The sequence below is a fragment of the Leptidea sinapis genome, chromosome 9 (assembly GCF_905404315.1).
Source record: "Leptidea sinapis chromosome 9, ilLepSina1.1, whole genome shotgun sequence".
Taxonomy (NCBI): domain Eukaryota; kingdom Metazoa; phylum Arthropoda; class Insecta; order Lepidoptera; family Pieridae; genus Leptidea; species Leptidea sinapis.
In genome coordinates this window covers 8,744,501-8,760,384 of record NC_066273.1, presented here as the reverse complement: position 1 = coordinate 8,760,384, position 15,884 = coordinate 8,744,501, and the positions used below count along the sequence as shown (strand labels likewise).

The following is a 15,884-nucleotide window of genomic DNA, read 5'->3' as shown; positions in this document are numbered from 1 at the left end:
TCCGCGCTCGGCCGCCGTCGTGGGTAGACACTGTGTCAGTTGTAAGCAGCAGCTCGTACTCGAAAAGATCGCTGTACGAACATGAATATTTTGTATAAGCTCTACAATACTGTCTTTGATACTTTACATATTTTGTAAGCAGTCAGATTTTCTAAAAATTATGTTTCTTATTTTTTTGAAGAATTAGTGATTTTTAAGTTCATCCCTAAATATAAGGTCTATATTAAATCGACATCGGGTTAAAATCGAAATCCAAGATGGCGCCTATGAAATTTACCAACTTGTCCTCATGGGTGTCATTTTCATGGTTTTCGGGGTCAAGAATAACGAATATCGGGTCAAAATCGAAATCCAAGATGGCGCCTATGAAATTTACCAACTTCTCTTCATGGGTGTCATTTTCATGGATTTCGGGGTCAAGAATAACGAATATCGGGTCAAAATCGAAATCCAAGATGGCGCCTATGAAATTTACCAACTTCTCTTCATGGGTGTCATTTTCATGGTTTTCGGGGTCAAGAATAACGAATATCGGGTCAAAATCGAAATCCAAGATGGCGCCTATGAAATTTACCAACTTCTCTTCATGGGTGTCATTTTCATGGTTTTCGGGGTCAACAATAACGAATATCGGGTCAAAATCCAAATCCAAGATGGCGCCTATGAAATTTACCAACTTCTCTCAATGGGTGTCATTTTCATGGTTTTCGGGGTCCAGAATAACGAATATCGGGTCAAAATAGAAATCCAAGTTGGCGCCTATGAAATTTCCTAACTTCTCTTCATGGGTGTCGTTCTCATGGTTTTCGGGGTCAACAGTAACGAATATCGGGTCATAATCCAAATCCATGATGGCGCCTATGAAATCTACAAAATTTTCTTTATTGGTGTCATTTACATCGTCAAAATTAGAATTCATTCATGAACTTAAATTCTATTATAAAAGGCCTGTCTAACAATATCCCACATGCTAAATTAATTCTTCATTCCCTAAATATATAAATATTTACGTTTCGACTTTTCACCCACAATAATTACAAACACATTCCGTTACCAATCTAATTAAAAAATCTCAAAATTTTATTTTGAAAGACCTATCTAATGATACCCTACATGCAAAAAAAAATTTCATCCTCTTTTTAACCACAAGAAGCTCTACCCTTCTTATCAATTATTACCTCCATATTATGTCAAGAAGAGTTATTTCAATAGATATTGTAATCATAAGGTATAAACTGTTACATAAATGTAACGTATATCTTCCTTAATCCCGCATTATTTTCAAAAGACCAAAGGAAATGTCATGTATCAAACCTGAATCTAACTTTCAAAGACCTATCCAACGATACCCCACAAGGTTAGTCTCCAGTATTTTTTTCAACTCCACTTGTAGGGGAGGTGTCCTTACGGAGGAAGCACCAGACAACACAAAAAATGGCGTGCAAAGTACACATGTCAGAATTGAAATTTATTTGTGAAAACCAATTTTTAAATCTCGTTTATATTAATAATTATCCTAATCTGTTCTCTAAACCAATTTATTTTTCTCAATATTAGAAATCATTAGATGTTTTACTAATTATTATTACTCATGAAACCTGCACAACACAAAGCTAGTAGGGAAGATGTTCTAGTTACTCGCGGCCGCGCGCTAAAACTAAACATGATACAATGCTAGTAGTGAATTTGTTTTACTTCATAGCGGTACCGTCTGCTTCATACTACATTCGCATTTTGTCAGTCTATCTCAATCAGACTCAATATCCCTCCCCTCTTCTTGGATAAAAACGTCCTTCATTTTCGTGACACTTTATTCCGTTTCATACGTTAAAATTTTACTCTCACGCGGGCAAAAAAGTTTCACTTCAAAAATGATCCCAAATTCGTTCTCTGCACCCTCGAGAACCTCGAATACGATATCCATATTGTTGAAATCATAATTTCGCGCGGCGGCCATCTTGTATTTCAAAAGTGATCCCAAAATCGTTATCTGCACCCTCGATAACCTCGGATACGATACCCATATTGCTGATCATAATTTTTCGTGGCGGCCATCTTGGATTTCAAAAATGATCCCAAAATCGTTCTCTGCACCCTCGATAACCTCGGATCCGATACCCATTTTGGTGAAATCATAATTTTGCGCGGCGGCCATCTTGGATTTCAAAAATGATCCCAAAATCGTTCTCTGCACCCTCGATAACCTTGGATACGATACCCATATTGCTGAAATCACAATTTTTCATGGTGGCCATCTTGGATTTAAAAAAAAACTGCGTTTACTGCACACGACGTTATGCGACAGAATTGCCATCTAAAATTTCAATATTTAACTACTAAACGAATACTAACTACCAATTATCAAAAATACATATGTATTAAAAAAAAAAAAACAAAATTCAAACATGCTAAAGTATAAAATTCATTTGATTCCCGCTATTAGCTTTAAGTACGTGTATGTGTTTGAGCGGTGTCAGTGTAGTGGTGCGATTCGATACCTCTCTGTTTTGAGAACGCGTCCTTAACTGTTGATAACCTGCTCAACCCCAATATTTGCATATTAGGAAATTAACTTGAGATGTCGCACTTGCAAATCAAGTTGTTTAGTTTTCGTTCAGTTGGAAAGAGCGCTCGCACGGGGCGCGAGAGGTCGCGGGTTCGATTCCCGCATCGTTCTTATGAAAATAAAATTTTATAATTTTGTTTTCTGTTTTATTTGTGTAATGTATAACAATAACTAGCTTATTAATAGTGAATATTTTTTTAGAATACTAGCTAACTCATAGTAACTATTTTTTTTTAAGTAATTTTTTTGCATGTTATTATTAAATTCGCCGAATCGAATACAATCGGCCTTACAATTAAACTTGTTATAAAGTTATACCTGAGAACAAACCAAGAATATGCAAATTTTGACTATATCGCTGACAAGACTGTCAATATAATGATAATTCTGAAGTTTTCCAAATGTCAATCGGCCTTATAAATAAACGCGAGAAACGTGATACGTCCAAAATCAACCATAGGCAAAATGTCTATTTGTAAACATTTTACATATTCTTGGTTTTTATGCCAGTTTTATTTGTAAGGCCGTATAAGTTTAAGATCTATAATATGTACTGTATCCGACACAATAAATGAATTTAATGTCATTTATAGTGCGTATTATCAAATCTTAATAATAGTGCAATTTGATATTAAAGTAAGTACATAACTCTCGGCTGGTTAGGTGGCTCTAGGGCTCTACAGTTGTTTAACACAGCGAGGCTTTTAGCAAAGAGCTGTAATTCTTGTACGACGTTCATTGTCGGTATGTTCGGTCTGATCACACAGTACGGTACTAGAGTGGCATGGCATAGCACGGCTGGCGACAGATTTAAAGATAGGGTGGCAATCAGAGCGTGTGTTTCCCGCACCGTATCACAAGCCGTCCGATACACAACACACTTTCTAATACGGCTACGGCTTTGTCGACTATCGGCTTTACAGAACTTTCGCCAATTGTCTTCACGCTACATTTCGTTTATACGTAAACAAAAATATGCGATTGCGTCACGGCTACATTGTCCATTAAACGGGTCGGCTGTTGAGTTGTGAGTTTAGCTAAAGTTTTTTTTTATGAAAATAAGAGACGAGACGAGCAGGACGCTCTACCTATTACAATGCAGTGCCGCTCAGGATTCTTGACCCAAAAATTGTGAGCGGCACTACAATTGCGCTCGTCACCTTGAGACATAAAATGGTAAGTCTCATTTTTCCCTTTCCCTTCAGACTGAAACAAAGTCACATTACTGCTTCACGGCAGAAATAGGCGCCGTTGTGGTACCCATAATCTAGCCGTGCAAAGTAATGGGCAAGGCGTATCAATAATCATCAGCTGAATGTCCGGCTCGTCTCGTCCCTTATTTATATTTAAAAAAATCTTTTTGTGAGGAAACATCGTGCTCTTAACCACCATTGCCATACGGCCATTCCCAATATTCAGTCTATCTCCGGATGTGGCCTAGTTTAGATAAAAAATCGTAACTATCGTTGGCTTTTCTGTCCCAATAAACTTATCGACGGTAACTGGTCTTATCCGTACACGCTGTCTGTCAATGGGACGACGTATCACTCGCTCACCAGGGATAGAAGATTGTATGGAAATTGCAACAGTGAACTGGCGATAATAATGACTTATCGGGTATATGAGAACAGCTTCAGATTATTGACATCTAATTACTGACAGTAGAAGGTAGTAATTTATCTCTATCTGTAGATAGTATATTGGGAACGGCCGTTAGCCGACACATACGACACACTGTTACCCTATTAAGCAGGTCGGTGTGTATTTAGCTAGAGTTATCTCCCAGCGTTGAATTTGATATCAGTTATCTTGAGCCCGAGTGGGCAATGAAATAAGAGAGTGGACGGACAAGCTTAGCCCCAACCTGCAATGGGTTGATAAGGTGATGTTGATGCGAGTCTTACAAGCGCGTGGCTTGAGGGGGGCAGAGGGGGGGCTCGGACCAGTCGCTGTACCGGTTTGTGTCGCTCTACTAGTTAGATACGGCGTCCAGTAAATTGAGATTTGTTATCATAGAAATCTAAGAGACAGAGATAAATATTAGTGTCTCTAATGAAATGTTTGGAATTGTTGGACGATGAACGAAAGCTCTGCCGTTTCTGGGTGTGTTTATTCCGTGACTACGCTTTTCTTTATATTCATTGTATTCTGTAGTTTTTTAAACTATGTACGTTCTTTTTTGGTCGTTGAGATAAGTCTTTTCCAAATTACTCTTTATAAATATATTTTTTCATTCGATGCTTCAATTTAACAACACAGTCGTAGTAGATAGCAACAAAATGACTCATTGTTTTTCAGAACGCAGGCAGACTTTTTTTTGATACGTATCCCCTTTCTAATTAATTCAATTTTTCAACTTCCCGATTGATCTATTAATTCCAGCGGTTGATTTATTTTTTTTCCTTCCATCATTTCAAGACCCATTTATCTTTACCAGAGGCTCTTTTGCGGAAGCCGACTAGATTAGGGGTACCACAACGGCGCCTATTTCTACCGTGAAGCAGTAATGTGTAAGCATTACTGTGTTTCGGCGTGAAGGGCGTCGTAGCTAGTGATTTACTGGACAAATGAGACTTAACATCTTGTCTCAACGTGACGAGCGCAATAATTGTAGTACCGCTCAGAATTATTGGGTTTTTCAAGAATCCTGAGCGGCACTGCATTGTAATCGTCTTGTCCCTTATTTTCATAAAAAAAAACTATCTCAATATAATGTAATCAAGTCGAATATAAAGCAGGAAAGCTCTGAGATTATATTAAAGCTGCATCTGTTTGTGTAATGTATTTATAGCCGATTGTTTTATCAGCTCGGTTACGCTTCACAAAGTATCAGAATTCAGAGGACGACTAATACCTGGCAGCAATACCCTTAGGCGCCGTGCCAACTACACTTTGTATAAGCATCTATTATAATGATCGTGTCTTAAACACAGGAGTTAAATTGTTCCATTCAACTATTGAAACATAACAGTTTGTATACCTATTGAAATGAATATAATTTATAGAGCGCTTTAAACAGGTGTTTTAGCCGGCTAGTTATGCAAAATGTAAGTTAATTACGTCGCGGCTATATAATATTAAGTTTTAAATTTAAATAATTACTGATGAATCATTATGTTACACACACAAATGTTGGAGTTGTGTATGTAGTAGTAGCCACTTCATTGTTCTCATTTAAATATTAAAACGAAGATGAATTTCCAACAAAAGAAGATTAGCTTCCTTTTGAAATAGGTAATGTTATTGACGACAGCCTTAAGCTATCCAAATTTAATAATAAATATTCATGCGAATTAAAAAAATTGCCTAAATAGATATTTGAGGTTGCAAAATTATTTCAAATAATAGAAGTTTGTGTATTTGTAGACAAATAGATTGGCTAACATAGTTTACTGCAAAATAATGTTAAGAGGAGAATCTAAATCTAAAAACCTTTAAAAAATATAATATGATAGCTAAAATATATTATTAAAAGGAGTCCCTTTAGGCAAGCTTCGGAAGATACTGGCAGCGTTGACTATAATTGTCAGGTGTATACAATAGAATAAGTTAGCTCCGTCTAACTTTAAGTAAGTTAGTTGCTTGGTTGAGAGCTCGTCTGGTTTCTAGAGTGTTGTATCCGAGGCAACCGATGAGATACGACGTCGGGTATATGTGTGTATGGGCATCGTGAACCGTTTGAAGACTTACAGACAAATGATTAAGATGTCCATCAGTCTGTCAGGGCTCATTAACTATTGTATTAAGGCTGGGGACCGTGCCAACGGCCTTGAGGAATCGAGCGGAGCTAGGTTACCTCTCTCGCACAAGATTTAATTCAGAATGAGAAATAAGTATTTTTAATTTATTACAAACATAATACAGTTTTATTTACAAAAAATAACAGAAGTATGTCATGTTTAGTACTGTTGGTAAACAGTTTTTTATTTTGATTGAATGATTAACATGACTCAAACTGTAAAAGTTACAGGTAATTTTGGGGTTGTTTTTCGCAATGTCTGTTGAAGATAGAAATGTAAAGAAAAAATGACTTTTCATCACATATTCTGTAGACATGTAATTACCTTTTGTAAAATAAAAGCTTTATATAAACCGTTTAAATGAAGAAATGGTTTCAATTATGCACTATTTTGACGATTTTTTCGGAATGCGGCCTTAAACATCTTCCCAACTTCAATAACTGGCCAGGCCGACCGCCCATCTCGCTGGCTCACAATTTCCGACCGCGATTACTGTTTGTCGAATATTTCTATTTTCACAATCAGTAATCGACCTTGCCGTGTATCTATTTTAACGGAGTGCGTGTGGCAAGATGCCATCAAAATATTTTTAAGTGCATGAAGCGATATCGTCACACTCCGAATAACACTCCAACTAACAGATTATAACTTGTGCGTTAAATGATTTTATAGCAAACAATAATTTATGAGTTAATCTGCTGCATAATTCAACGTGTGAAACATTGTTTTTTTACGGGAATTGTAATAAGTACGCTTTGCAAGCTTGGCTTCCGGATTGCGTACATCGTCACGGCATGTGCACTGTGTGAATTACAAACAAAACCATTTCGAATGCTGATTTAGTTTGACAATACTGGCGCGATTCGGTCAACGATCTGACATGGAGCTTGAGGCCGAAGTTAATCACCGCATCGCTCAAGGCTGATTGTAAATTTCTCTCGTAGGCGTCGAGCGCGTGTTAACCCGAAAAATGGATAGCAAAGGTTGTGAGACAGAGCGGGGTTGGTCTGCGAAGTATCACAGCGGGTAGCGACGGCCATGTTTGAGTCGCTGGTGTCGCGGTTGACGTCACCGCCGGTGGCACGGCGCCGCCACACGGTGCACGCCGCTCGGGAGGTCTGCAGCGAGCCGGAAGAAGAAGAAGTGCCAGTGCAGCGGAGGTCGCGGGCTGCGAAACAGCTGCTGGACAAGCGGCGTAGAGCTCGGCTGTCCTGCGCCGACCTGACCGCCGCTACCAACGCCGAGCCGGAGCGAGTCTCGCGAATAGACGCTTTGAAAGCTTTCTTGCCATTACGTCAGTCCAAGTCCTTGGGAAGACTCGACGGTCTCAAAGAGGTAAGAGTTCAATGTCACTTTACAAAGTTTATTTTTAATATCAAAATGTTTTCTGTTTTAGTACGTATTTTCTAAAACGCCATCTAGGTTCATCCAGAAGCTCAAAATGAATGTGAACATCTATGCTTATAAATGGAGAGCCGTTTTTCTTTCGGTTATACTGCGAAAACTACTGAACCGATCGGAATAATACTTGTACCATAAGATGCAGGCTTAGGAGAAGGTTTAAGTCCTGATGTTTGTTTCAAGAGAACTCCTAAACTAATAAACTGATTTTAATGGGGATTACTTCATGGAGTGCAGTTGAGTCCAACTCAAGGGATAGGATAGATTTACAATTCGATTTTGGATCCATAATTATTTGTATTTCCTATATTTGTTTTGTATGGACATATTTTCTATGAGAGAAATTATTGACGCTCGGTTTGACATATTTTACGAAATAATTCTTGATGTTATAAAATATTATTCATAAAAAAACAGTATTTTCTTTATTATATGTAACCGTTGTCGGGTTAGCTAGTATATTATAAATATTATTAATTTTAGGAAAAATTCTTCATTATAATATGTAATAAGTCTTTTAATAAAGTACCCTCTTTCATTTACATTACTTCAGACTTCTTGCGTGTCTTTCGTAAGAACCAATTTAAAATTATGTCATAAAAGTATGTGATGAATTATGAATCAGCTTCGGTTTAATCTCGGAATTGACCTTAAACGGTTTTTTCACATTGAACGTACTCTCCGTACGTCTACCGGTAGTTACGTTAATGTTTATTTTGTGACAAAATGATGAATGATATGTGTAATACGATAATATGTAGCTATGGTGCTAATTGTACTGTACACTCAAATATTTTATTGGCAAAAATCATGCGTTTTGAACTGATTCATAGAAACGCACTAGACAGGGAAGAGTACATTTGTACAACATTGCTGTGCCCTTGCAGGGTGTCACATCTTGTCTACCCATTAATGTACCTATCACCCTACTGTAAAATTTTACTTGCAATAATATATTATGATTTGATTTGATTTGAGTAAACTTCTTTTTTTTTTTGGTAGGATACCATTGGTATGCTCTTTTGCTCAGGATGCCAGCTACATTATGGTTACCACAACAGTAATAAACAAAGTATAAACAAAGCAGTAATGTGTAAGCATTACTGTGTTTCGGTCTGTAGGGCCCGTAGCTAGTGAAATTACTGGGCAAATGAGACTTAACATCTTATCTCAAGGTGACGAGCGTATTCTAGTGCCTCCCAGTATTTTTGGGGTTATCAAGAATCCTGAGTAATACTGCATTGTTTTGGACAGGTCGTATCAATTACCATCAGCTGAATGCCTAGCTCGTCTCGTCCCATATTTTCATGAAAAAAAAAAAACAATAACATGCACTATTAATAACACTTACTGTGTCATAGAAACTTCATGGCTTCAAATTTAATTTGTGTAATTAATCCCAGAAGTGAGGGTTATCATTTAAAAAAAATAACAAATTGTTTAGATTTGAAAGAGCGACATCTCAAGTCAATATATATGCAAATATTGGGGTTGAGAAGTTTATCAACTGTAAAGTAGATCTTGTAGATGAAGCCACAACCTGAGAGTTGAACATGACATACAAGATTTACCAACGATACGTCACTCGAACGGTTGGCTCAGTGGAAGAGCGTTTGTGTGACTTTAAAAGAGACAACACTCATTTCCGTGAATAGGGGGTTATAATTGAACATTCATATCAAATATCAGTTGGTCAAATATGCTGCTGATAAGAATTCGCTTATTTTGTAATCAATCGATCATGTCAATCAATTTATTAGTTGGCAGTAGAGTTCATAACTTGTACATCATTGTCAGAACCCAAACATGATGAGCCATATAAAATCCACTTGCCATAAAGGCTATTAAAGGTCTCGACCTCTGATGTTCTGCCTGTCATATTGCGCTAGAGACACTTGTAGAGGGCGTTCTTCTGTACTATGACGTCATACTGCGAGCGCGTTCTCTGACAGGAGGCTCGAAGTTCTGACGCACTCCTCTGACACTCAATTGACAATGATTTATAACGCAATATTTTATCCTCAGAGCGTTTCTCGGAATTATCTCTGATACATTACGTGTAAGCTTTTTTCGCTGAAATTTAAACTTAACGGGCCATTAATGCATACGAAAGTGCGCCATTTATTTCGTGCAGATATGCGGACGGGCAAGTATGTGAAAAGCGAGTACAATAAAGTGTTTGTCCATTGCATGTCCATTTCTAAGGTCTTCTTTTTTTATATTTAATTTGTCAATTCGATTCTAGCACATAGCTTGATCAACATTAATGATTTTTTCTTATTTTCTCACTCATCCATTACTCGCGGGTCTCGAGCCCTCGATTTCGTCTAGTGCTTACAAATGACACCCTAGCGGTAACTTTGTTCGCTCAGTGAACGAAGTGCTTTTATTTATCTCGTGACTGTTGGACATATACCAGTGGGAGGCTCCTTTGCACAGGATGCCGGCTAGATTATGGGTAATATGTAAGCATTACTGTGTTTCGGTCTGAAGGGCGCCGTAGCTAGTGAAATGACTGGACAAATATGACTTAACATCTTATGTCTCAACGTGATTGTAGTGCCGCTCATAATTTTTGGATTTCAAGAATCCTGAGCGGCACTGCATTGTAATTAGCAGGACGTATCAATTACCATCAGCTGAACGTCCTGCTCGTCTTGTCCCTTACTGTCTTAAAAAAAAACATATTCATCATTTGAACTTTGATGATTTTTATATGTTTTATTTTAGATAAATAAAAATTCGTGAATAGGTTTTTAAACAAATGAAGCGCCTTAAATAAGTCTTCTGCATTATTTTGCTTTTAAATATATTTTCATCGTAAAGTGTTTCTAGTACCTACTTAATAAATAATTCATTTAATATTCTCACACTAGATGGAATCAGGCCAAATGGAAACCGACTAACATTTGCATTTATTAGTAATCGATTTGAATACTATATGATCTAAATTTTATGTGAATTCAAAATCGAGAGTATGTTATTTCTTAAGATTGAGCTTTTTTTGTTAACTTATTTGATATGTTTTTTTTTGAAGTGAAAACTTACTTGTTTAGATCCGTCGATCACTTTTCTCTTGATGGTTATGTAATGTGAAACTCGCGTCAGGACACGTGGCCTGATAGAAAATTCGTAAGACGGAGGGACTTGACTTTTTTTCTTCTTATTTTCTTTTGATTGTGACAATAATTATAAACTTTATACAATGTAATAACAAAATTATAATGTGTACGTTGAATAATGTAATATAAATTGTCATTTTTGTGTAAGATAGCGCAATAAATAAATATTGTATTTTACCCCATAAATGCTAGTACTTTAATACTGATAAATAAAGCAATTCTTGTGAAATTATTCCCAAACCATTTCAAAGGTTTTTTTGTATGGAACTGTATTTTTAATCTGTTATAGATATACTAGACGGTACGGATAACGCTTGGAAGCTTATCGGATAACTGATACCAACAAAACTTAACTTACATGAAATGTTTTTGATGAGATACTTAGTAATTTTTTAATGAAAATACGGGACGAGACTAGCAGAACGTTCAGCTGATGGTAATTGATTCGCCCTGCCTATTTCAATGCAGTGCCGCTGAGGATTCTTGAAAAGCCCACAAAATTCTGAGCGGCACAACAATTGCGCTCGTCACCTTGAGACATAAGATGTTAACATTAGTCCAGTAATTTCACTAGCCACGGCACCCTTCAGGCCGAAACACAGTAATGCTTACATATTACTGCTTCACGGCAGAAATAGGTGCCGTTGTAGTACCTATAATCTAGCCGGAATTCTGTGCAAAGGAGCCTCCCACTGGAAAAATTAAATCAATTTGAGACGCAATAACTTTCAATTATTATAATTAGTTAGCACTTACGAGCATGTTAATAGCAATTAATAACTATTATAAAGTTATTAATATGTAACAAAAGTACTTTGTAATAGTTGACAGCGCGATTGAAACAGTGAAGGTTATTAATGAACATCACTGCATCTGTAATTACTTTGTCGATCATTATCCGGACTCCAGAATCATCTAACGGCAGATGAACTGCCATCGCCTTCATTTGGCAACTGTAAATTGTTTCTTGTAGATCATTTATACGTGTAAATAGACTATGACAACTGTGAAAACGTCGAAAAAAAATTTAATTTAGGACTACCCTCTATTTTGAGAAATTCACGCACGCTAACACAAAGTGTCATACAAATGAGTGTAAGACGTAGCTTGTCACGCACACTAAATTAATATTTCTGTTTTTATACGTGGGGTATACTCGAAAATTGTCAATTATTTGAAAACTATAAAAGCACTGATGGTCTGAGTAGCTGGAGATGCGACGTTGCAACTTTGATAGGCACCAATACGTTAGTCCGGTTACTGCCACCTAGCTAGTTTTTTATTTAAACCTATTGATTACAATGCACAAATATTATTCCATAAACAAAACACCAGTGAGAGGCTCCTTTGCACAGGATGCCGGCTAGATTATGGGTACCACAAGGGTGCCGATTTCTGGCAGCTCCCTTAGTCAACTTTACCCCGAACGTTACACAGGCGTGACACCTAAGTCTTATAAAGGGCTCAGCTCGCAAAAAAAGTTATAAACACTAAATAATATGAAGACCTTGAGCTCCTGAACGTAATCAATGACTACTGTCCTTTCGTTAGCTCAGACTACCGACAGACGGGCGGGTCATAAGTTTGACTATTCGTAAGACAGCTCTCGGAGGCTGAACCGTTACGAGTTACGACACGCAAACCTCCGATATTCCGCAGATAAAGCAAGAATGCGATAGGCAGGTAGGGACAGGTCCGTGCAGCCTTGGCGGTTCTGTTATACGAACACGCACACAGCCAAACAGTGTGGGAACGCGATCTGTCTCTGTAGAGGTGTTGTTTGCTCGTGTGATTAACAGACAAACGCCACGTCTTCATGCGCATCTGTGCTGCTTTGTGAGGGGAGCTCAGCGCTAACTCCTTTTGTGTCTTCTGAACATCTGCGCTCGTATTAAAATTATACCTGCATATGTCAATGTTAAACAATTTGTTATGTTTTAAAGTGAGACATTTAGATAACCCTTACTTCTGGGATTAATCACACACATAATACTGAAAAACAAAATTTTTTGAACTATGCGGGACTCGAACTTCGTGTCGATTTGAGTCCCGCATCGTTCAAAAAATTTTATCACTTTAAAACATAACAAATTGTTTAGATTTGCAAGAGCGACATCTCAAGTCAATTTCCTACTATGAAAATATTGGGGTTGAGCAGGTTATCAACTGTAAAGTAGATCCTGTAGATTAAGCCACAACCCGAGAGTTGAACAAAGCATAGAAGCTTTTATGACGATACGTCACTAGTACGGTTGGCTCGCGAGAGGTCGCGGGTTCGAGTCCCGCATCGTTCATAAAATTTTGTTTTCAATTTTATTTGTGTATGTTTTTTGTCCCAAACATTCACAGCGCATTTTACTATTTAACCTTCTGAACTTTGCTCTATTCAGGGTCAACAATTGCAAATCTTAATTCGAAAAAACATTAACAGTTTCGACCTGCCGTCAATCAAAATACAATTTGTGTATCAAACATATTTCGTTTCAATCAGTACTGCGAATGTGCGACTTCTAAGAAGCATCTGATATTGCGAGACATTTAGATACCTTGTAGCAATTTGTATACGGAGAGAATGAGTCAGATGTTACAAGTAACGGGACAGTAAGTACTCTGCCGTCAGTTGTCATCAAGATCTATTAGACGATAGCGATGGAAGCTCAGCTCTGTCGGGCCACGTGTACCCACATCTAACTGTAGATACCATAACTCCGGTCACCCGAGCTTGTAATTACAACGTACAGTTTTTTATAATCTATTATAAATATAAATCTAGTGTCCTCATGTTTGTTTCCAGTGAACTCCTAAACTAATGAACGGTTAATGGAAATTAACTACTGTCCAAGTGTTCAAGTTTTGTACATTCCGAGATTCAGATATTATATATATATACAAGAATTGCTCGTTCAAAGATATGAGATTTGACAGCTAAATATCTATAGAACTATGGTTCTCCTTAGGAGAACCACGGTACGGGTATTGACTATAAAAACGACATCAAGGATGACATAAACCAGCGCCCAGTTTCAAGAATAATCTTCATGGAGTGAAGTTTAGTCCAACTTGAAAGATAGGATAGTTTTTATTTCAATTTGGCACCTGTGGTACGGACATATTTTGTATGAGAGCATTTATTGACGCACGGTTTGACAGTTCTGCTGTGAAACAATTTCATTATAACAACAGGGAGCATATTTTACGAAATAATTCTCGATGTTATCAAATATTATTGACAAATTCATAAAAAACAGTATTTTATTTATTATGTTACAGAACAACGTCTGTCGGGTCAGCTAGTCTATTATAAAATAATCATTTGGTCTCAAAATAATCATAGAAATATAAAAGAATCCAAAGATTCGTCACTCTTTATTAAACTACATCCAATCAGGAAAACTTACTAGCTGAGTGTGATATATAATAAAAACCAAAATGGCCGCCACGCAATACGAAACGCAATGTTTTTGTCTTACAAAAGTATTTAAAGTTTGAACTTCTGCCTTCCTAATCGAGCCCGATTGGCACTTGACCTAAGTTATCTATGACATAATATGATATCACTGTCGAAGGAAAGGTTTGTCGGTATGTTGCCGGTGGTGTTTGCACGTTTCGGCTTCAAGTAGTGAGTCTGTTAGTCATTATTATTAACACAAAGCATCAAGGCTCATGTCAATTTATTGACACAAGCCGGGTTCAACTGAACATAGCATGATTTTAACATTGATTTCATTTGGTATACCTCAAGTGAGGAGAATCATCTGTGTATAGCAAAAAGTGTCGGTCAAAATGCATTAAATTAGGGTGGCGCTACAGTAGCATCTGGGTAAATCTTAAAAGAAGCGCCAAATATAAAATAATACTTATCACTCTTGGTGCACGTTTCCCTATAATAGTTCTATAAGTTTATATTTACTACATTATTTTGAATAACATTAGTCATTGAAATTTTCAATAATTAACTACTTTAGTCGACAATAATATAAATTTTTTTCAATCGGCATACTTCAATTCGTTTACAATTGCTACATTCACCATACTTCATAGCATACCCTGTGCCTACACCAGCGCCATTGTGGAAGCTTTTTGAACTATTATTTACAGCATAAGCACTTTTTCAACTTTTCTCCCATATAAAATGATTCTCCTTGCCTTTACCCTCAATATCATTTATTTATTAAATATGACACAGTGTACGTTATCGGAATTTTTAAAGGCTTTTGAGGACGCGCGATACGAATTCAAAACAGACGATGTCGCGGGTTAAGCTAAATGTATTTTAATAAATATATCTTGTGTTATTTAGTACTGGCAGGTGTTCTGTTGCCTTATCATAATATTAAGTAAGATGATTCATATTTCATACCGACACTGATGTTACACGAAACAAATGTACTTTTGACCTTTGACCACGTCGAAGTCGACACAACACGCTCACGAACTTTAAATTAAAACTACGCAACTTGTGTTTATTAATTGCAAAACATATTATTATATGTTATATGCTGATGTTCATCGTGTATTGAAGATTTTAGTGATCAGGATAATACCAAGGCTGGTATTTTTATTATTTGTTAGGGCGATGTTCATGAATATATTTCTTGTCTTCTTACGACCGATTTATATCTTCTATCGCAATTCTAAATTGGCGTTTCGAGACTGATGCTTGCTTCCCTCCTAATATCCCTCAATTCTGGGATTAACCAGTGGGAGACTCCTTTGCACAAGATGCCGGCTAGATTATGGGTACCACAACGGCGCCTGTTTATGCCGTGAAACAGTAATGTGTAAGTACTACTGTGTTTCGGTCTGAAGGGCACCGTAGCTAGTGAAATTACTGGGCAAATGAGACTTATCATCTTATGTCTCAAGGTGACGAGCGCAGTTGTGGTGCCGCTCAGAATTTTTGGGGTTTTCTGAGCGGCACTGTATTGTAATGGGCAGGGCGTATCAATTACCATCAGCTGAACGTCCTGCTCGTCTTGTCCCTTAGTTTCATAAGAAAAATTAATTAAATTAAATTTGGAACCAAAATTTATGAACGATGCGGGACTCGAACCC

General features: G+C 37.1%; 1 protein-coding gene across 2 annotated transcripts in view; it reads left to right on the top strand.

Moving 5' to 3' along the window:
- The window catches only part of LOC126966218 (uncharacterized), a 229,257-nt gene that overhangs the window by 116,992 nt on the left and 96,381 nt on the right, over window positions 1-15,884 (top strand). Inside the window, exon 2 of one of the 2 annotated variants that reach the window (XM_050810163.1) lies at window positions 7,251-7,641. The exons of the other annotated variant lie outside the window; for it this stretch is intronic. Coding sequence (XP_050666120.1) covers window positions 7,345-7,641 — 297 coding nt within the window. The 5' untranslated portion in view covers window positions 7,251-7,344. The remainder of the gene's footprint in view (window positions 1-7,250; window positions 7,642-15,884) is intronic. 2 annotated transcript variants of the gene reach the window in all.